General features: G+C 44.2%; 1 protein-coding gene across 1 annotated transcript in view; it reads left to right on the top strand.

The window, feature by feature from the left end:
* The first annotated feature begins 691 nt into the window (after window positions 1-691).
* AKAP12 (A-kinase anchoring protein 12) overlaps window positions 692-23027 on the top strand; it is an 86592-nt gene continuing 64256 nt past the window's right edge. Inside the window, exon 1 of the mRNA XM_070490267.1 lies at window positions 692-1006. Coding sequence (XP_070346368.1) covers window positions 845-1006 — 162 coding nt within the window. The 5' untranslated portion in view covers window positions 692-844. The remainder of the gene's footprint in view (window positions 1007-23027) is intronic.

Below are 23027 nucleotides of genomic sequence, written 5' to 3'. Positions count from 1 at the left end.
AAGGACAGGCACACTTCCAGTAACAGTCTCATTTCCCTGAATTCCCCAGGGAAGGAGGGCGGCCACTGTCGCTGATGGCATCGCCTGACATCACTGGTTCGGATGATAGGAGAGCGCGGGGCCGCCTGGCCCACCTCATCTGTGGCCTGACTGCATTAACCTCTCGGTTCCCTGCTCCTGCCACGTGAGGTGTCCTAATATGGTCAGACTCCGGACCAGCCAAGGAGCGCTGTCTCCTGCTAACGAGCAGGAGGCAGGAACGAAGGTTCTTCGGAGGCAAACACAATGTAAAGGAAAGCAAATGGTGATTTGGGTTCGCTTCTGGGCAAGTTGCAAGTCAGCTGCGGCAGAAGCCCTGCCTTGGGTTAGCACTCATTTAATAAACCCCAGCTAAGCCAATCTCCCGGGGGGCTTTCGGCCCTACCCTCACCTTCGGCAGCCCCGGGTCGCCCCCCAGCCCTAGTGGCGGTTTATGGTCGGTTGGTGCCTTGGGGTCGGGGTGGGCTGCTGGCCGGGACCCTGGCTCGAGGCTTTGACTGCGCCTCGGGTCCCAGCAGCCTGGGGGGAGATGCTGCTGCAAGGCGTGTCTGGGGCTGTGCTCATGTGATGAAGCAAGGGAAAAACAAGGGGGAGGAGGAGGAGGCGGCAAAGAGGTGGCTTTTTTTTTTTTCTTTTAAGGAGTTTGCCGCGAGCGCGTCTCCTTCATTCGCAGCCTGGGCGCGTTCGGAGGAGGACGCGAGAGGAGGGCGCTCTTGGGACCTCGCGGCTTCTGCTCTTGCCCGCGTCCCTGCGGCTGGGGAAGGCGTAACCGGGTTGCCGGGCGCGGGAGAACCGCGGAGAAGCCATGGGCGCCGGGAGCTCCACCGAGCAGCGGAGCCCGGAGCAGCCGGAGGCGGGGAGCGCGACGCCGGCCGAGCCCGAGCCCAGCAGCGGCAGCCCCGCGGCGGAGGCGGCGCCCGGCGCCTCGGGGGACCCGGCCCTCGCCGCCCCGGACCCCGCCAGCAAGGTACGGGCGCGCCGGGCCACCTGCCCCGGGGAGGCGGGGGTGGGGAGGCTGGTGGTCTCTCCGATTCCTGCCTGCGACAACTTCCCACCCATCCAGCCCATCTGCCAACTCGGGAGCACCAACTCCTCTTTCTGGGCTTTTCAGGGTCTTTTGCGCCGGGGCGGGACTAGAGCAGCCACAGCGCGCGCGGCGGGGGCTCGCATCTTTGTCGTGGGTCTCCAGGGGAGGCGACTGCGCCATCCGCAGTAATAAAATCCGCGTCCTGCCCGCCGCTCACGGAGCCTTTTTTCCACACTCTTCCGGTGGGAACCACCCAGCCCGAGACGGATGGGCTGCCTGGGGGAGTCCGTGGAGAATTGACCACGGGCGGAGCGTGTCGAGCCCCCAGCCCCCCCTCTCTCCCGGATGCGGAAAGTCAGCTGTTGGGCCATGACCCGTGTTGCAGCCTGGCGAACGGGCCACCCATGGGTTCCCGCCGCGTACCGCCTTTGGTACTAGCTGTGGCTGGAGCAACCCGGATTTGGTACCCTGTCCTCCTGCGGCAGCGGCTCCAGCAGACACTGCTTTCTTGATGCAGAGAAAACCTGGGGTGTAGCTCGCTCGGAGCCAAAGAAAACCTGGGCAGACGCTGCACTTCCAAAGGGAATGACAGGTTTAGCAAAAAGGCAGCGTCCTCCTTTTGGCTCCGTGCATTGCCTGTGGACTCAGTTGGATAAACAAATACTGGAGCAGTAGTTAGAAGTTCTCCGAGGATGCGGTCAGAGGCGTAAGCAAGCGTTCCCTGCAGTACGCCGGTCTGTGGAGGCAGTCTGAACCTCTTAGAAATTTTGCATTTTATGGTCTTAGTCTTCAAGGCTGAAATATTTGTTCTTGGCCACTACAGGCGCCAAGATTGGGACTTGTTCCCATCGCTGTATTTTAGATCTATTTTCCAGCGCGTGTGTTCATTAGCAAGGCTTCCCCTAACCCGTTTTGTGATATCCTTATAGGAGGATGTGGACAACCACGCTTAATATTTAAGAAAAAAACCCATGTGTCGAATTTGAGGATACAGTATAGTTGAGGACCTTTAAGAGTTGTCTCAGGAGGCGTAGGTGTTTACAGTGTGAAAAAAAAAAAAAGGCTGAAGTCCAGGTAAATTTCACAGAACTAGTCTCATTGCCTTGACCTCATTAGCTGTCCTAGTCTAGTTTGGGCCAAGAGACTGCTCTTAGTAACTAGATCACCTCCAGTCTTTGACTTACAACTAGTAATACCCATGGTCCCTAGAGCTATAGATACTAACAAGTACTAACCGTGCTTGGAATACCCAGATTTTCTAAGAGATGCCCAAACCTTGGGCCTAAGGAATGTACCATCCTTTTGAGGTCTAAGTCACATTTTAATATTTAACTGCACATCACTGATTGATGCCCACTACCGTCAAAATGGCTGCATAAACAGCATTTAGAGCCCAGTAATGGAAGAAATTTTAAGGTGTAATTGCTAAAGCTTGCAATCAGGGGACATTTTTTCCCTTGGCTTTTACTAGTCCTTCAAGTTTTCTTAACAGTTCACACTGAAATATGGTACTTATTCCCTTCCCAAGAAACTTGAGTTTGTTCATTTAGAAAATATTCCTTCCATTGTCTTCTCTTCATCCTTCTTCCATAACCTTATCTTTCTCCCTCTTTCTTGGTCACCACCATCTTGAAATAGCCAGACGACCTCCTTTAAAAAATTACTTAAATGACATCCAGAATATCGCTGAACTTTTTGGCATACTGCCCAGTTATCAATTTGGAGATAAATCAATACACTTACGTGTATCCTTGGAAAATGTGTAGTTTTTCATTTCCACTAGCAAAATTTATTACTCAGGTTTTGAAGACCTAAGACTTCTCAAAAGGACTCCTTAATGAAGAATGACTCAGCACACAGCTCTTGCCTCCCCTCCTCTCCCTGTTAAGCCCCAGTTCCTAACCTCTGAATAATCACATCTGCCGTTCTAGGCTCCCATGGTACCACGGGCCCTTCTCAGCAGTTCCCACATTTGTGGGTTTAGTGAGTTGACTAATAAGTGTTATCTTGGCTGTTCTAAGCGCAGCACAAGGCCAAGGACCATATCTGGTTTTGCTCATAACAGATGTTCCCCCATGTGAGGCATCTCCATGTGACATGCTACCTGGCATGGAGGGTGCTGCTGACTCCTGGATTGTGATTGGAGGATGTCAAGCTGGGGAACACCTTGGCTCATCTGCTTTTTCTACAGTTTATCCTTTGACCTTCTCATCATCACGGTCTGTCTCATGTATCAGATAGTGACTAAGTCAAGTCATTCTGTTGGGTTATTAACCAAAGTGAATATTTTCATTATGACCACATCCGCTTTTCACCAAAGACCAAGGCAATATTTTGGCAGAAAAACCCTCAGATTTGGGGACCTTGGTTTCTATTTCTTTAGAAATAGAATGGCTTGTTGGCATTGCAATTCTGAGTTGCCTTTAGTCTCAGACAAATACGAATGGCTCAAGTGAGACCACTTTATACATTGAATTAGTTATGAATTACATCTTAAGCTTTCTTGATTGCATTTGTGGACATTTGGGAGGTTTAGACTAATACATCTCCCCCACCCCCAGAATGCTGATTATTAATTCAAGGCTCTTAGCAGATTTTTTTCCATCTAAATGATATTTACATCATATGCGTGCTGCCTCTTAGCAACTCAGTTTACTTTTCCTTTTTTCTGCTAATTTTAGTTACCAGTTACTCAATGAGTAAGTGCCTGCACCTCAAAAGACATTACACTAATTGAATTTTCAGCCCTATCAGGTCAAATGGAAAGTTATACAGATTTGAGTACTCAAGCTTAACATTTAGATGCACTGAGGCAAAAGTCCCGGTTTTATCTGTGATGTAGTTCAATAAAATGGAAGGAGTCTTATCTTCCAGTCAGTCTCTATGTGTTACTTCTGGGGCGGGGAATGGCTCGATCAGGAATTTTCCAGGTGTACTTTTTGAGACTTGGCCATTTTGCTTACTGCAGGGGTAGGAAGATTAGCTTGCCTGAACACAGATGGTGAATGAAGCCTCATTATCCATCAACTGTGTTTCAGAAATTTATCTCCAAAAGAGTATTTTCATTCAGGTAGCAGTCAAGGGTGGGGTGACCAATGACACATTTACTAATGTGTTTTTGGCAAATCTTGATTTCTGGAGCCAAGCTCTAGACCATCTGGACAATCATAACGCTCTGAATTAGCCTTTCTGTCTTTCCTGCTCAGTCGATGATTTGAGAGACAATGCACCTGGTAGCTGGGGAGATGGGGACTCTTGACAGTCCTTCAGCTCTGGTTCCATTTGGTTACAAGAGCTGAGAATCAGCCAAACATCAAGATGTACTCAACTAGAAGAATCCATTGTCTTGTTAGTAGAGTTAAGGATGTTTTTACCTTTCGTGCATGAAAACAGACAACTGAGTTGGCCAGCTGCATTTCATAATTCCTCTCCCACCCTAAAGTAGGATGCTTTCTCCCACTTGCCCTCTGTTTCCACAACGGGAATGGAGAATGAAGATGCCTGTAATGTGATTATGTCACCAGTTTTACACTAAAAGGACCAAAGTTTAAGAAGATTAGTAGAGAATTCTGTGTTTGTTAATAGAATGGTGTTTTTGTGCGTGGCTACCTGTATTCCTATGCATTTCCCCCAGATTAGAAGAGACGCTGTTTTCTGATGAGAATACAGTCCAGAAATTGGAGAAGTGGGTGTGAGGATGGTCATTTAGGATAATGATAGCCTGTGAGGATGGCAGGGCCTCCCTTTTAATCCATTAATAGCCTTTTAGGCTCTTAGATGTATGAGATGAGTGGAAATTTCCAGTTGAAATACTTCCCTCTGTGAAGAACAGGCCCCAAATGTCATCCTCTTTGAATTCATTTTGCATCGACAGATCTCTGCCTTGATGACTGTAAAGTGATGTTATAAAGATTATTCTCGTTTGGTATCTTATAGGATAATTAATAAAATGGAAATAAAATGTTTTGTTTTACAAGGTCCTAGGAATTTTTTTTCTTTTTCTTCATCAGTTTTAGCACATACTCAGTGTGATAGAATACTAGTGAAAGGAAAATCACGCTAAATGGCGCTCATCCTTGGCCCCTGTCATTCTGCATGCCGTAGTCATTCATAAAGGGAGAAATTAGAATTTACAGCAGTCTGCGTGCTGAGAAAAATCTATCAGGACTTTTAGCTTATGAAGAAAACAAAACTAAATATCCTTGAACCCAATTCTTAGTTCTCTTGTAACCTCAAAAAATTACAGTTTAGAGGGTTTCATTTTAAAATAATACAGTGGGAAAATAGGAAAAAAGCTGGGCTTGGAAGTAGCACTATATTTTATAAATGTGTAAGCTTATTTTCAATAAATTCTTTTAAAAAATTCTGTCAAATCTATAATTATAATTATTTGACTTGTCTATTTCGATTTGGGATCATTTTCCGGCAAATCAGCACCTTATTAGAGAATATAAGGGTAAGGTTTTATACCTATGACCATCCTTTTGTTCTCTACTCGTTAGTACATCTAAGAAAAGGATTGGGGTGACCACCAATCCACTCTTCATTGCTATGTGTTTGTCGTTGTTTTTATCTTCTACTTATGAGTGAGATCATATGGTATTTGACTTTCTCCCTCTGACTTATTTCACTGAGCATAATACCCTCGAGGTCCATCCATGTTGTCACATGATGCAATCTACACAGAATTTGAGATTTTTTTTTTTTTTTGGAAGATTGGCACCTGGGCTAACAGTTGTTGTCAGTCTTTTTTTTTTCTCTGCTTTATCTCCCCAAACCCCACTGTACACAGTTGTATATCTTAGTTGCAGGTCCTTCTAGTTGTGGGATGTGGGATGCCACCTCAAGGTGGCCTGACGAGTGGCGCCATGTCTGAGCCCAGGATCCGAACCCTGGGTGGCGCAGTGGAGCGCACGAACTTAACCACTCGGCCACGGAGACAGCCGCTCGAAATATATTATGATGTCCATCTGAAAATAAACAGATAAATGGAAAAAAATGTTAATTAAAAAAAGATTGGGGTGAAGATATTAATAACCTGTAATAATTTCAGTCTTTGTGTTTCTTGTGAGTACTTGAGTTTACTTATTTAAAACTGACTGTAGATCTGACATCATCATTCTCGAATCATACAGGCCTTGTAAGATGATCAAAAGCACTTGTTTACTCTTATTAAAGGATTTTTATTTAAAGTGATTGCATAACAGGATGCATTTCTTGTTTGTTTTTCTAAGACGGTCAACTTTGAGAACCTTCATTTGTGGAGTATGGTGAAAGTGAAAGTCTTTTATTCCTCTCACCCTCCAAGTATTCACTGTTAACAATAGTTTGAAATCAGTGTTGGTTTCTCGAATGTTCTTTCACAAACTTTTTGTATGTGCAAGGACATAGATGAGAATAGCCCCAGGTTTTCCTTTGAACAAATAAGATCATATCCCTTACATTCTGTTACTTTAGATGTTGGATGTCTTTTCATATCAGGACATGAAGATCTACCCCCATTCTTATTATTAGTAAGAATGGCTTATAATTAGTGGCTATGTAAACTTCTCCTTTACGGGTTGAAGTACCATAATGATGTTACCAGTCCTGTGCATTGATGTTTTAAAAGTCCTAGAGTTTTGCTGTAATAAATTGATGCAGGGAATACTCTAGCACAGATCTCTTTGTATGTGTGCAAGTGCATCTCTAGGATTGATTTCTGCAAGGGGAATTGTTGGATCACAGGATTTATATGCATTTAGAATTTTGATAGTTCTTGCCAAAATGACCTTCCAGAGAGATTCTGCCACTTTGCCTCCCTGCTCTGTGGAGGTCAGCACTGGCTTCCCGATGCCTTTGCCTCACTGGCTATCAGATTTTCTGATATTTGCCAATCTGCACCTCAGTTGGCACCTCAAATTCCTTGACACATTTTTAATTGCGAAGTTGAGCGCCTTGTCATGTATAGTGTATGTATATGCTTTATCTTCTGTGCTCCGCCTGATCGTGAACTGCACTGACTCTCAGAGCATTAAACGCTCTGGTTTATTTTACTATTAATTAATTTGTAAAGACTTTTTTTCTTTTTTTACCCAGGAATTACTTAAAATAGGGAAAAGGCAAGTTTAAGAGTAAAATGGTGGCTGAAGGACTGCTCTTGTTTACTCATTTTCCTTCCCAAATTAGTAAACTGTCTTTCATTTTATTTGCTTGGACAATGACCTACTTCTTGAGCTATCAATTTTAAAATTTCTCCTCTGGGGACAATCTAGAATCATCTGGTTGCCAGAAATTTCTTCATTCCTCTGATCCCTGAAATGTTGGACTCAGGGATTGGGGGCAGCAGGAATCCTTTCCTGGGGGAGCAGTCGGCTGCAGGCCCTCCCCTGGGCTCCTTCTCATTCTCACAGCAAACGACAGTCTGGCTCTGTTAACTGGAATCAGTGTGTTTTCCCAGAAAAACTCAAAGCACGGGCAATGACAGGGTCTTCCAGACGCCGGTAGGCTTCTCTTCATACAAGAGTTCCTTCAAGGTCAAAGGTGGTCGTCCTCCCCACCGTTTCTCTGATGTTTAAAAAAGGTGGGGTGAGGGGAGGACCCAGGAGTTTCGTTCTGCCTCACCTTAATCCCAGTTTTAGTAAAATGTCAATGTTATGTTTGATTTGAAAATGAGATAAGCCAAAATTTAAGAAAGGGAGATTACGACGACTCATTGGCTGGTCTGCTTATTATATGCAGACATTGCAAATTGCGGAGTATTGAGAGATTAAATTTCGCCCGGGCTCTGGAACGTGGCTGTACAATTCAGTCACTGTGGGAGCTTTTTAAAGGCCCCCCGGGTCCCATCCTAGATGCACTGACTCAGCATCCTGGGCATGGAAGGGTCTGAGAGTCCGCAGTCTCATGCTCATCAGGTATTCTGATTTGCCGCTGTAGCCACCATCGGCTTGAGGAAGGGCTGTGGGGTGTAGGAGCCGATGGAGAGCCCAGGCTGACTGGGGTTGGAGCTTGTGTGGGTGGGAGATAGGGTTTCAGATGATGCTGGAACAGTAAGTATTCCCCTCCACACGTCTTGAGGGGAAAATAAAGGGAAATATTTCTCCTACATAATTTCATTCCTTTGTTCTACTGTATCGAAAACAAGTGTGCTGCCAGTAGAGGCCTTCGAAATAGAACGTGCTATTTCGGGGTCAATAGGTGTTGAATCCAGTGCCCTTATCCTTTCTGAGGAAGGAGGCGTTATTTATGTTATGTTTTCTGTTTCCAACAGATTGCCTCTTAAACCTCTTTCCTCATTTATCAATTTAAAACTTCCCTTGTTTTAGGAAGGTAAGACAGTGGCTGAGGGCTCAAATTATGGCAATTGGCTGGTCCATAAATCTGTGAAGAAAGCTTAAAACCCAGCCAAGTCGTTGAAAATCAGAATAGGGGTCTGGCTTTCCCCACCACATCTTTACTGTTCCATCTTGACTCCATGAACATTTCTTTCTCTTTTTTTTTTGGAGGAAGACTAGCCCTGAGCTAACATCTGCCAATCCTTCTCCTTTTTTCTTTTTCTCCTGAGGAAGACTGGCCCTGAGCTAACATGCATGCACATCTTCCTCTGCTTTATATGTGGGACACCAACCACAGCATGGCGTGCCAAGTGGTGCCATGTCTGCACCTGGGATTCGAACCGGCAAACCCCAGGCCGCTGAAGCAGAACGTGTGCACTTAACCGCTGCACCACCAGCCAGCCCTAGATTGATTTCTTTTTACTTTAAAAAATTTCCTGCTGTGTTTTGTATAGTAAATTAAAAGCATTAAGGGAGCGTCCATTATGAGAGCAAGCCCATGGTTTAAAATACTTCTCTATCCTACATCTCAGGTGTTGCCCTGGTCTCGTGGTTGTGGTGAGTTTACCGAAATGTTAACAAATGGGGAGCAGATGTTATCTTCTAAACTTAGCTTGTTTTCCTGGTGTGTAATAACATTATGCATTAAAGATAGTCAGGTATTTCCTAACCACTTACCGTGTGGAAGACACTGGTGTAGATGCTTTGGGAGATTAAGAAATAAGAACACACAGTGTTATTCTTGAGCACCTCATCATCTAGGTGTGGGGCTGGGGTTCCCCTAGAGGAAGTATTCAGTAACAATCATTCAAATAAGTTGGATGGACAGTAGAAGAATTGCCAGGGCCGGGCCAGTGGCACAGTGGTTAAGTGTGCATGTTCTGCTTTCAGTGGCCTGGGGTTCGCTGGTTCGGATCCCAGGTGCCGACATGGCACCATGTGGCAAGCCATGCTGTGGTAGGTGTCCCACATATTAAGTAGAGGAATATGGGCATGGATGTGAGCTCAGGGCCAATCTTCCTCAGCAAAAAAAGAGGAGGATTGGCAGCAGATATTAGCTCCGGGCTAGTCTTCCTCAAAAGAAAAAAAAGAATTGTCATTAGTTGGTATATATCTGCTCACTGAATTGTCCAGATAAGTCCTGTAGAAAGAAAGTGTTGCAGGCGGATAAAAGGCTCTTGGCTGGGAGACCAGAAAGTGCAGGGCATATTGGGGAGCTGAAGGTTTGGAAGGAAATATGGAAAGAGGATGGTGAATAGGGTCATGGCCAGTCATTTTAGGAGCAGTACAGGCAACAGAGAGCCAGTGAAGGCTTCTGATGAAGAACAAAGATGCAGAAACGCCCCATGAGTGGATGATGGACTCCTGGGAGACTGTCTCCTACACGGCAGAGACGACATCTATAGGAGAGTGGGGCGAAGTGAGACTGGAAGGGGTGACTTGGGGAGGCTGTGTCGGCAGACGTTTCCACGCTGTGATGATGTATCAGATGTTAGCAGGGGGCAGTGGGACTGGGCGCAGGGTATGGGCATAGGGGCAGTCAAAAATGACCGAGATTTTGAGCTGGTCCGGTCTGAGTGGTGAAGTTCGCGGGCTCCGCTTCGGCGGCCCAGGGTTTCACTAGTTCGAATCCTGGGTGCGGACATGGCACCACTCATTGGGCCATGCTGAGGCAGCGTCCCACATGCCACAACTGTTAGGACCCACAACTAAAAATATACAACTGTGTACTGCGGGTCTTTGGGGGAGAAAAAGGAAAAATAAAATCTTTAAAAATATATATATATATGACTGAGATTTCAAGACTTGGAATTCTAAATAACTCACTTTCTTCAGTAGTCAGACAAAAACATCTTCCCATGACGTCTGTTTCAGTTGCCTATTGCTGTGTGACCCACCATGCCAAACAAGGATTTAAATGGAAAGTGTCTTTAGAAGGGAGAATGTCACATGATGGGAACAGCTTGGGACGTCGAAAGTAAGGAAGGGGTTTGCGGCAGACTCTGTAGGGAATGACAGAGGGCATCCACGTGATCAGTACCACTTCTCTAAGAGTGGTCTGTTTCAGAGCGGAGACCAGGAGCATTTGGGCAATCTAGGCTTGCCGAGGGGTGGCCCTGGGAGGAACAGCCAATGGCCCAGGATGAGAGATGATAACGTGGAAGGAACTGGTGGTGGCCGCTATGGGAAAGGTGGAACCAAAAGTGAGTATTATTAGAAGAGAAGACTGGATGAAATAGATGCCGCTGGACTGAACAGCTGTTGGATCACCGCTTCATCTTGCCACCGAGACTGTTCCACCCCTGAGCATCTGGGGCCACCTACAAATCAAAGAGCCTGGTGGTTGACTTGTATTCCCTCCATTTGTAGGCAAAGACACTAGGTAGCCTGAGGAATGTTTATCCTTACTTTTAAAGAAGATATTTCTTCTTTGTCATTTTTTCCATCTCCAGTGTCTGCCCTTTGGTGTGTTGTTCAGAGGACGATTTATGGTTTGCTATTTTTCTTCCTGTCTGAGCGTATGATTTCTTACTGAATTGAGCCGTTCCAGGCTCTGGGTTTTGTCTGGTGCGATGATCAATTTTCTGTATTGACCATCCTTATTTGTCATGCTTCAATGCATCCTTGATAGTTTTCCTTGTAAATACATATTGTTGTGATGCAGAAAACAAGATTGTTCATGTATTATGGAGGTCTTAACCTTTTTGTACATTTTCAGTTCTGGGGGATAATTTTTCACTAAATTACCAAACTCTTGTCGCATGCCTCTTAAGAAACTTTTGTTTGAAATTATCCTCCACTTGGCTCTATATGTAAAAAGGCTTATTCCACACCAGTCACATTGAATGCCATGCAAAGTTCAACCTTAGATGTGGTCGATCTGCTTTGAATTTATGATTGATATACACTGCAGTACCAACTGGGGCTGGGGGTGGGGTTAGGGGTGGGGATAGGATTAGAATCCAGAGGCAAATGCTTAGAATTAGCCAGCCTCTCTATGATGAATTTTTCTCAATTATTTCAGAAAACCAATATTTAGACATGAGTTCTTGACTCCTTTATGTTAATCCAAATATTTGAATGGAAATTTTTATGCTTGTTCTGCTTCATTTTATATGAAGTAAGTTATTGAAAAGCAGTGGAACACGTCACGGCTAAAATTTACTAAATCAGTCCTGATTGAGATCTTTTCTTTAATTGGGACAAAAGCTAGTATATAAAATTTAAACAAAAAATAGTTGACAGTAATGGGGGCAAAACCCCAGTTGATTTCATTTCATATCTGAGTTTTTCTTTGTAAAACCTTCAAGAGGTTTTTGTGGTTTTCTTTTGTGAGGAAGATTGGCCCTGAGCTGACATCTGTTGCCAGTCTTCCTCTTTTTGCCTGAGGAAGATTGTCCCTGAGCTAACATCTGTGCCCGTCTTCCTCTCTTTTGTGTGTGGGATGCCGTCACAGCATGGCTGATGGTGTGTCAGTCTGTGCCCGGGATCTGAACCCTGGGCTGCTGAAGCAGAGCGCATAAACTTAACCACTATACCGCCGGGTCAGCCCACCTTCGAGAGTTTAAGTTTACTTAAAACTCAATTTGATGAAAGTTTTAGATCTGTCTTTTGTTTACAGTACAGAAAATTTGTTCCGCTTTGATTAAAATGAAGATTGGTTATTCGTTTGATACTAATGAAAGACACACTAAGGTCTTTTGAATGCCCCAAATGTTTTTGTCCTATATGGAGATTCTGTGGTGACCAAAGAGGGACCTACACTGTTATCTGGAATTGCACCAGTGACGGGAGAGTTCAAGTCCCGCCTGGAACTGTGCCCGATAAACAGTCTTCCATGACAGGGAGGAATTCGAAGAATGCTGGAGTATTCAGGGAAGTAGGTCATGGTTTAGAGAGTACATTTGTCAGGGAAAGTTTCTCAAGCAGTCTCTAGGGTCCTTGGATTCCTGCTTATTTCTTACCCAAGGTGCTTTAGTCTTAGGCAAATTAGATGGCTAAATTAACTTCTCCCTTTCTAGGAAGCCTGGACTAAAAGTAGCAGCTTGGCCACGTGTGCTTGCGCTCCCAATACCAAAAATAAAAAGTTAGGCCTATAGATTCGTGACTAAAAAATCATGGAGGTGATTGATGTGTTTTTTCTTAATTGCATGATCTTGGAAAAAAATTATGTAAAGACTAAATGGCAAATGAAAATAGACGATGTGTAAGTATATTTAGGAAGAAAAGGAAAATTGGGGAGGTCTTGTTAAATCAGCTGGGGGTCTTTCTTTGCTGCCAGCGTGAAGCGCCACAGTGGGCCAGCTGAGTCCCCATAACTATGTCTGACCGCAGTGCCCACCGTCTGTAGTGGACTTCGCAAGATCCGGGAAACCATATTTGCCTTGAATTGTAGCTGAGTGCTGGGCAAGAGGCACAAACATGACAAGTCCCAAAGGCAGGAGAGAGCATATACACACTGGGGTACCAGGAGAGGGGATGTGGAGGATGCTGCAGACTGAATGTTTGTGTGTCCCCCCCCACATTCATATGTTGGAACTCTAAACCCTAATGTGATGGTGTTAGGAGATAGAGCCTTTGGGAGGTGATTAGGTCGTGGAGAGGGAGCCCTCACTATGGGATCAGTGCCCTTAGAAGAAGAGACATGAGACAGCCCGCTTCCTTTTCTTGCTTTCGGCTGAATGAGGGTGCAAGGAGAGACAGCCCTCTGCAAAGCAGGAAGAGACTCTCCAGACCGGGAGCCAGATCGTCCCACACCGTGATCTTGGACGTCCAGCCTCCAAAACTGTGAGAAATAAGTGTTTGTTGTCTAAGCCACACGGTCTGTGGTAATTTGTCATAGCGGCCTGAGCTAGGACAGAGAAAATGGAATTTATGGTCAAGTGTTGAAGAATGGAGATGCTTCAGAGAAGGAGGCAAGAAAATAATAAAATAATAAAAATATAAAAATAATAAAATGATGAGGCAAGATAGAACCTCATGTTGGGAAAACAACTGAGTGGAAAATAGTCTAGGAAATTTGGGTTACAGTTTTTCTTTTCTTGAGGAAGATTAGCCCTGAGCTAACTTCTGTGCCAATCTTCTTCCACTTGCTATGTGGGTCACTGCCACAGCATGGCTGACAGTAGTGTAGGTCCACGCCTGGGATCTGAACCTGCGAACCTAGGCCGCCAAAGCATAGTGTGCTGAGCTTACCGCTGTGCCACAGGGCGGGCCCCAAGATTTGCTGATACATTTTTGGGAGTTGAGAGAGAAAGAAGTAGAAAGTTGAGAAAGGAGTAGAAAATTAAAAATTTTGGGATTTGAGTACACTTTGGATTAATTTCACTGTTCAGATAATCCAGATAATCGCATCAGATTTGATTTTTATTTTCAGTCTGCATTGAATCTAATAATCCTATAGACTCAGTTTCTGTGGCACTTAATTAATTGTGCTTAGAGCTAAACATCCCAGTGCAAGCCACATTATTCCTTTAAACTTTCTCTTAACTGTATTTTCTGGGGCCAGAGACAATTGGACTACTGTGGAGTTAAATGCTGTAAATTATTGTGTTCTTCAAACCCTTTCCAGCTCCTGCCGTGAATACTGGAGGTATTGTAACCGTTTGTGAACTTGAACAAAGATCACGGGAGGTCAAAACAGAGCCTTCTTGAATGGAGTTGCAAATTCTTCCTCTGGCAAAGAGGAGTAAAGGAAATGTCACCCGTTTGTTGCTTTTTATGGTCATGAAGAAGGAAAAATCCCCAAAGCTTATGATTCCTTTGGTATGAGCTGACCAGCTGGCTTCTTTCGGCCTCGGATAAGTTGAGAAAGACACTGATATATTTTTTCCTTGAGTCTGATCAAAGCAAATCAAAGCAAATAACTGTATTCTGGGATTGTAACTAAGCTAAATTTTTAAGAAAGTTACTGGTTTGTGAAACCTAAAAATTAATGTAGGGGCTATTCTTGTAAGATTGCTTTAGGCCATATAAGCAGGAACAAGTCAATTTAGGCATAAAATACTGACTCCTCCATAATAAATATTTACTAAAACTGTTTATTTTAAAAATTAGCTTATATATAAATAAGTTTAATATATCCACTTACTGGCCCTTTGCTTCAGTGTCACTTCGTGTGTTTATTCTCACACAAAGCTGTAACTTGATGTGAATGAGAGACGGGGTCTGCCAGTTTGTGTGCTCTGCCCACGTCTGAGGGCTCCTAACACACTTGTTTGACTGAGCGCTTCTGTGGTGATTACAAGGCTGGAATCTGGAGAGAGGAAACTAATAAATGCATAAACCTTAATGATCAGGTGCATGGAGAAATACAAAAAACAGAATCTCTTCTCCCAGTGACTGTCGTTCACTGAAGTTTGTTGCATTTGTGGACCTGTTCGGCACCAGGCCGTTTTTTGGGCACTTGGACTTGCCTTTTCCTATCTGACCAAGAGCTGATAGCTTCTATGAGGTCTGGGATCATTTTAAAAAAGGAGTCGGGGCCGGCCCGGTGGTGCAGCGGTTAAAGTTTGCACGCTCTACTTCGGCGGCCCAGGGTTCGCCAGTTCAGATCCCGGGTGCAGACATGGCACCGCTTGGCAAGCTGTGCTGTGGTAGGCGTCCCACATGTAAAGTGGAGGAACATGGGCACGGATGTTAGCTCAGGGCCAGTCTTCCTCAGCAAAACAGAGGACGATTGGTGGCAGATGTTTGCTCAGGGCTAATCTTCCTCAAAAAAAAAAAAAAGAAAAGAGTCAACAAAGTGAAAATTTAACTAGGAAGTGGAGCTTTTGATTCACCAGCTCTTGAGTTCAATTTCGAGGTTTCCCCTGTTTGTCTGGGTCAGGTGGGTACCACTGCAATGTGACATGGGCCTTGGCTATGATGCCGAGAAGATGTCTCTTATACTGTCAAGATCTGGAATACTAGACAGCTCCTAAGATCCTGATGCTCTCTGCCTTTCTAGGATTTCAGGATGTATTACAATATCTGCTAAGGTAGCAAGGAATGGCAAGATATCAAGTAAACGGCAAACGATTCGTCTTTATTGGCCAGCTAGTTATTCAGATCGTGTCCCCACTCTTCCACCCTATCATAGCCTGGAGACAGCTGATGCCAGGCCATGATCAGAGTTCTCTGGGTGTGGAGGCCGTTGGAGACCTAAATAACAATCAGTATCGCTCATTTTTCTCTTTAATTTGGGTGTCACTGACTGCCAGGCCCATACGGTGACCGTCTTCTCCCTCCCTGCTCTGCCCTCCTGACGACCTAGTTCATCCATCCTGCTTTACCCTGTTGAACCCCATTCCATTGCATTTTATTTTATTTCTCATGAGGAAGATTCACCCTGAGCTAACATCCATTGACGGTCTTCCTCTTTTTAAATTTTGCTTGACGAAGATTAGCCCTGAGCTAACATCTGTGCCAGTCTTCCTCTATTTTGTGTATGAGATGTGGCCACAGCCTGGCTGGTGAGTGGAGTACATCCGCTCCCAGGATCTGAACCCGTGAACCTGGGGCCACCGAAGTAGAGTGTGTGGAACTTGAACCACTTGGGCCTTGGGGCTGGTCCCCCCATTCCATTTAAACACATTTCCTCCCTTCGGATCATCCCCCAGCTGATTGGCCAGCCCAGATGGAGGCACTGTCCTTGGAGGATTTTGTCCTCTTCCTGGGGTTGTATTTTATTTATTTATTTATTTGCTGAGGAAAATTGGCCCTGAGCTAACATCTGCTGCCAATCTCCCTCTTTTGGTATGTGAGCCACCACCACAGCATGGCCACTGACAGATGAGTGGTGTAGGTCCATGCCCAGGAACTGAACCCTGGCAGCCAAAGTAGAGCATGCCAAACTTAACCGCCAGGCCGCTGGGGCTGGCCCTCTCTCAGGGTTTTAACAATCGGTTATAGCCACCAAGTTTCAGTCCCACGTATCTATGTGTTGGACAAGTTTACCTCAAGAACGGCGTTTCTTCTGTCCCCTTTGCTGACCTCCTCTCCCAGTAAAGAGAACTCTCTTCTGGTATCTTCCCCATCTTGCAGAATGGTATCACCGTCTTTCTCTTGCTCTTCTTTTCACTCACCAACATCCAGCCCATTGTGAAGTTCTGTTGGTCCTACTTCTGCTTCCTCAGATCTTCTCCTCATTCTCCAGTTTTAATTATCCAGTGTAATATATGCAGCATCCATCTTCAAATTGGTCTTCCTGCTTCTGGCCATTTTTCTCTGCACATGATGGCTTTATAGATAGAGACAGAAAGTGGAAGGAAGCCTGTGGTCTGAGAGGCCCTCTGCCTGCCGGTGTATATATCCCACTCGACTTCCCTCTTTTGCCTCCTTATCCTTCATTCCCCAACTGTCTCTTGAGGGTTAGGAGAGAAGACAAAAACCAATGGTTTGTTGGGTGTTTTCTTTTCATCTTCTATATATTCTTCCATTCAGTGAGTGAGTGTGGTGACAAAGTGAAGCTCTTTTCATGGCCTTTGTTTACTTTTAAATGCTTTTCCATGTAGTGTAGGGTAGCGTGGCCTCCAAGAAGCGTTTACATAACTGAAGTCAATTTTCCACCACCTTGGGCAGAGTTTAAGTATACTTCAGAGTTTAAGCCCATTTTCTTTGCTTGTATATAAAAGATGGTTTATTAGCTGAAATTGTCAGCCTTTTAGACTTATATGTGAAAAAATGTGTTCATGTGACTTTTTCAGAGTCCTTTCTTCTCTTAAACTTAAATTTTCTTTTTGACTCACGGGGTGATTCTCTGAGAATCTGGCAGGCGAATTAATACTTAATGGCCGGCGAATTACTGCTTTTTGAACTAGAATTACTACCTACTTCCTGAGCTAGTAGCTTTGGGCTTTCTCTAACTCACAACTCTCTTAGTTATATTCCTGCAAAACTGGTCATTGAGGCATCCATTCAACAAACAGTCAATTCCTCCTGTTGCTGTTTCTTCATTTTACTCCACGAGCTCTCTGAAGACATCTTGGTCCACTGCCCTGGCTACCATTACATCTATGGATGTTGAGTCCGAAACTGTCCATCTCTTTCCCTGGGACATGTTTATTTCATTGTGGTTTTTTTTTTTTTTTTTAAAGATTGGCACCTGAGCTAACATCTATTGCCAAGCTTCCCTTTTTTGAGGATGATTAGCCCTGAGCTAACTGCTGCCAATCCTCCTCTTTTTGCTGAGGAAGACTGGCCCTGAGCTCACATCCATGCCCATCTTCCTCTGCTTTATATGTGGGACGCCTACTACAGCATGGCGTGCCAAGCAGTGCCATGTCCGTCTCCGGGATCCAAACTGGGGAACCCCAGGCCGCCGAGAGCCAGAACGTGCGCACTTAACCACTGTGCCACCGGGCCGGCCCCAAAGCTTCCTTTTTTTTCTTCTCCCCAAAGCCCCCCAGTTCATAGTTGTGTATTCTAGTTGTAGATCCTTCTAGTTGTGGCATGTGGGACACCGCCTCAGCATGGCCTGATGAGCGGTGCCATGTCTGTGCCCAGGATCCGAACCAGTGAAATCCTGGGCCGCCAAAGTGGAGCGCACGAACTTAACCACTCAGCCATGGGGCCGGCCCCTGTCTCTTGCTTCTTGAAGCTGAGCCCACCCACTTCAAATCTCTGCCTTTTGTTTTCTTCCCCTGTCAGTGCAGACTCCAGTTTGGGATCGGGAGAAGGACTGTTCTGTGAGAAAAGCGAGTGGTGTACGGAAGGGATTGAACGAAAGAAAGGCAGGGAATGGAGACCAGGAGCTTGGAGGATGGCCCGGCAGTCTGTGTGTGCCAAGATGTCAGCTGGAGCAGGGTGTGGCCCTGAAAGGGGCCTTGAATGAATTGCTGACACGCCTTGAGGACAACAGACAAAAGCCTATTAGCTCTAAAATGTTATATATTTAAAGTAATTGATTAGTTTTCCTTGTTAACATCAGAAAAGAATAAGATCAATATTTAATGAAAAGTCATAAATGGTTCCTTTCTAGTAAATTCTGCATCAAAGTAGCATGATACCCAAATGCATGTTAAAGATACAGTTTTAGGTAATATAAACATATATGTAATATTTCTGGTTAAATAATGACTTTAGCTTCAAAAATCTCATTTGCAGAGGATGATATAGACTGAAGCTTAAATCTGGGGAAATAGAATTTGTCTAAAAGCTTATGTTTTAAGGACAAAGTTAAATTTATACATGTAAATTAAAGCATTCTTTTCTTTGTTGCAACAGTTTTATTGAGATAAAATTCACCTAACATACAGTTCACCTATTTAAAGTGTATGGTTCACTGGTTTTTAGTAATCAAAATTTTTTTTTTTTTTTTTTTTTTGCTGAGAAAGATTCACCCAGAGCTAACATCTGTGCCAGTCCTCCTCCACTCTGCATGTAGGTTGCCACCACAGCATGGCCAGAAATGAGTGGTGTAGGTCCACACCCAGGAATGGAATCTAGGCCACTGAAGCGGAGTGCGCTGAACTTAAACCACTAGGCCACGGGGCCAACTCCCAAAATATTCTTTTTTTTTTTTTTTTTTTAAAGATTTTATTTTTTCCTTTTTCTCCCCAAAGCCCCCCGGTACATAGTTGTGTATTCTTCGTTGTGGGTTCCTCTAGTTGTGGCATGTGGGACGCTGCCTCAGCGTGGTCCGACGAGCAGTGCCATGTCCGCGCCCAGGATTCGAACCGTCGAAACACTGGGCCGCCTGCAGTGGAGCGCACGAACTTAACCACTCGGCCACGGGGCCAGCCCCCCAAAATATTCTTAGCTGAAAAATGTCACCATTGAATAACTGAGGGCAGGTGATATTTGTTAACTGATCTGACTTAGGTTCTTATGGCTGCTTAAAACTTTTCCTTCATAGGAATCCAGCTGGCTCTTTCTAAAAAGTTTTGAAAATCAGAAGTATAGAAAAGGGCTCCTGTTGCTATTTGAACTTTAAATAGTCACTGCAGGGATTTCATGACCCATTAAATCAGTTCGCTCAACCAACTTCAATCCAGTAGATTTAAAATATAGCAGAAGAAAATGAACTTGAAAAAATATAGCAGAAGAAAATGAACCTGAATATATTAACCTTCTGGAAGAAAGGAACACTTCGTTTAAATTCAGGTTTTTAAAATTCAAGAATAGAGCCTGGCCCCGTGGCTTAGTGGTAAAGTTTGGTGCACTCCACTTTGGCAGCCAAGGTTTGGGGTTCAGATCCCAGGCGTGGACCTACACCAGTTGTCAGCCACGCTGTGGCAGTGACCCACATATAAAGTGGAAAAAGATTGGCAACTGACGTTGGCTCAGGGCTAATCTTCCTCAGCAAAAAAAAAAGTTTTAACGGGTTCAAGAATAATAAGGCTTATTAAAAAATCTAACATACATACATATGTAAAAGCTGTTCTTTCTCCTTATCCATCCTCCAACAGTCTTTTGCATCAGAAGGAACCACAGTTAATGGTGATTATAACATCTTTCCTGGCCTAGAATGGATTGCTCAGCAGATAGGTGAGGAGAAATTGGTGATCACTAAGAGTCAGCTTGGTCACTAAAAATAAACCCAATAATCAAATTTATTTAATTTTCCTTTTTGTTTTTTCTTCTTTTCCTAGTCTTTTTTGTTATTCAGTTTCCCGTACTATAAGATTTTTTAGAATATACTAATGATGATTCGGGATTTCACCAGAGATTTGACAAAATTGAGCAATTCAGCAACTCTCCTTAAATCTAGGCTGGTCAAATGTACGGTTGAATAAACGTAATTGACTGATAATTCTAGGAAAATTTGCCTGGTATAAAACACTTCTTGGCCTTGACTGAGTTAATATTTTATGAACTTGCATAAGAAGTGAAGGCAGACATTCAAAGTGACAAATGATTGAAAAGTTAGAATAGAAAGTGAATGATGGATTGGTCTTTTTTTCCAAACTTAGGGATGGTGACAGTGTTTTGGGATAAAGAGGGGTTTAGCTCTCAGTGCGCCAGAGCAGACAGACTGGAGGCACGCAGTAGACGACAGAGGGAGGCCCTGGATCTCTGGAGGAGAGGGAGAGAAGACTGCATCTAAGGAGACGGAAGATAAACATCCCGTTGAAATGCATAAATTCCTGTGCTTAACAAAAATCAAATATAAAGCAATTTGGCAATGCATTGAACCATATGCATGTTCTCATTCTTTGTTCTGTTGCTCCTAGTTCTGGAAATTCAACAGATAAATAATACAAGGGAAGGAAAACTATATTCCATAAAATGTTTATTACAAGTGTTTATCATTGTCTTAAGATAGTGAAAGATTAGCTAAGGGGCCGGCCCCATGGCCGAGTGGTTAAGTTCTTGGGCTCTGCTTCGGGGGCCCAGGGCTTCACCGGTTTGGATCCTGGGCGTGGACCTAGCACTGCCCATCAAGCCACGCTGAGGTGGCGTCCCGCGTGCCACAACCAGAAAGACGTAGAACTAGAATAGACAACTATGTGCTGGGGGGCTTTGGGGAGAAGAAGAAAAAACAAAACCAGAAAATGGGCAACAGATGTTAGCTCAGGTGCCAATCGTTAAAAAAAAGCTCAGTTAAGTGAATTACGTGTGGTACATACACCTGGTCCTTGTCATTTAAAGGACACATGAGAAGAATTTGTAACAGCTTGGGGATATGTTTATGGTTTCAAAATGGGGGAAATATGCAGAACTGTACTCCACAACAGCCATTCTATAAAAATTGTATGTATGTGGCTAAATTTAAAAGGAGTACATGAAAATGAAGAGGTGTTAGAATGACAGTGTCTTAGATCATTTCAACTTTTCAAAACTTTCTTTAACATTTTCCATTTTTAGGATTATGGAAGAAGCAGCAGATAGATCAATATGGGACAGAATTGAGGATAAAAGAGGATCTGGGTTAAAAGCAGGAGGGAAGTAAAAAGCTGGGTATTTTTTTTTTTTTTTTTTGAGGAAGACTGGCCCTGAGCTAACATCCGTGCCCATCTTCCTCTACTTTATATACGTGGGATGCCTGCCACAGCATGGCTTGCCAAGTGGTGCCATGTCCACACGTGGGATCCAAACCGGTAAACCCTGGGCCACTCAATCGGAACGTGTGCACTTAACCGCTGCACCATGGTTGGCCCCAAAAAGCTGGGTATTTTAATTGTCATAACAGAGTCCACAAAATGCCAAATCCTGGAGGACAGAGAATGTGGGGTTTGGAGTAGAGTTATTTGGAATAGGGTGGTCTTCATAGCGCCAACCCCATTTCCTATCACAAATTTTGCAAGGTGAGTTATAGATTTATAGAACAAAGGACCAGATTTTGTGTCTGTAGTCATCACATACCATTTTGTGTGTGTGTGTGTGTATGAGGAAGATTGGCCCTGAGCTAATATCTGTTGCCAATCTCCCTTTTTTTACTTGAGGAAGATTGTCGCTGAGCTAACATCTGTGCCAGTCTTCCTCTATTTGGTATATGGGACACCACCACAGCGTGGCTTGATGAGTGGTGTGTAGTTCCGGGAACTCCACGCCGCCAAAGCAGAGTGCATGAACTTAACCACTACACCACTGGGCCAGCCCCTGTATACCATTTTTGATCTCTGTTATCAAGTTTTATTAAATTTCTAGAATGCAACTGTAAAAAGACACCGTAGCTGTTCTCACAGGTTGGCAAGCTATCGCTGTTAATTAATGAGGTTTTTCATAGGCTTAAAGTAACAGGGATAATGACGGGAAATTACAGTGGAAAAGAAAGGCTCCATGGAAAGCGTAGGATGCAGTTTCCTTTTAGTGGTAGCTGAGATGGTTCAAAGCAGGGTCTCCAGGCTCCCAGTTTTTTCCGTGTCCAATAGGGAGACATCCGTGCTTCGGGCCCTCCGAACCTTTCTCTTTAGGCGTTGCTGATGGAGAGAGCCAAGTGATTTTGTAGCCTGCCCCAGTTCTGATTCCCACACACACTTGTTGGGCATCACCTTCCTGCCTGACAGATGCCAGCCCTGAAAGACCCCATTTTATCCTTTGATTTCCTACTAAGCTTTCACCCAGGAACCCTCATGGGACCAAGCAAGTCACCATTGTTAAAACAATGGAACATGTTCTGAAATATGTGTATTTAAAACAAAAATAAAACTTTGGCAGCTATCTATATCTAAGTTTAGGTTGAATCTGTCAATATTGACACAGACTTGGGTTTATAATTTTCAGTGTATTTGATCAACTTGCAAAACTTTTTTTTTTTCTTGAGGAAGATTAGCCCTGAGCTAACATCTGCCAATCCTCCTCTCTTTGCTGAGGAAGACTGGCCCTGAGCTAACATCCATGCCCATCTTCCTCTACTTTATATGTGGGATGCCTGCCACATCATGGCTTGCCAAGCAGTGCCATGTCTGCACCCGGGATCTGAACCAGCGAACCCTGGGCCACCGAAGTGGAACGTGTGCACTTAACTGCTGTGCCACGGGGCTGGCCCCTAAAACTTTGCTTTAGTATTATGGAAAGAATTAAAATTTGAGGCATATCAAAGTTTAGTGTAATATGAATTCTGTGTTAAGAATGTTGGAAGGAAGCTCCCTAGTACCAGGTATGGGAAACATTTAATGTCTGATGACTCAATCTCATGGTCAAGATGAAAGATGTTGAATCTTAGGTGAAATCTTTTTCATAAAAGATTTCTGCAGACATATGAATGGCTCTCCTTAGAT

Source organism: Equus asinus, chromosome 1 (assembly GCF_041296235.1).
Source record: "Equus asinus isolate D_3611 breed Donkey chromosome 1, EquAss-T2T_v2, whole genome shotgun sequence".
Lineage (NCBI taxonomy): Eukaryota > Metazoa > Chordata > Mammalia > Perissodactyla > Equidae > Equus > Equus asinus.
The sequence above is the reverse complement of the archived record's forward strand: the minus strand, read 5'-3'. Positions and strand labels throughout refer to the sequence as shown.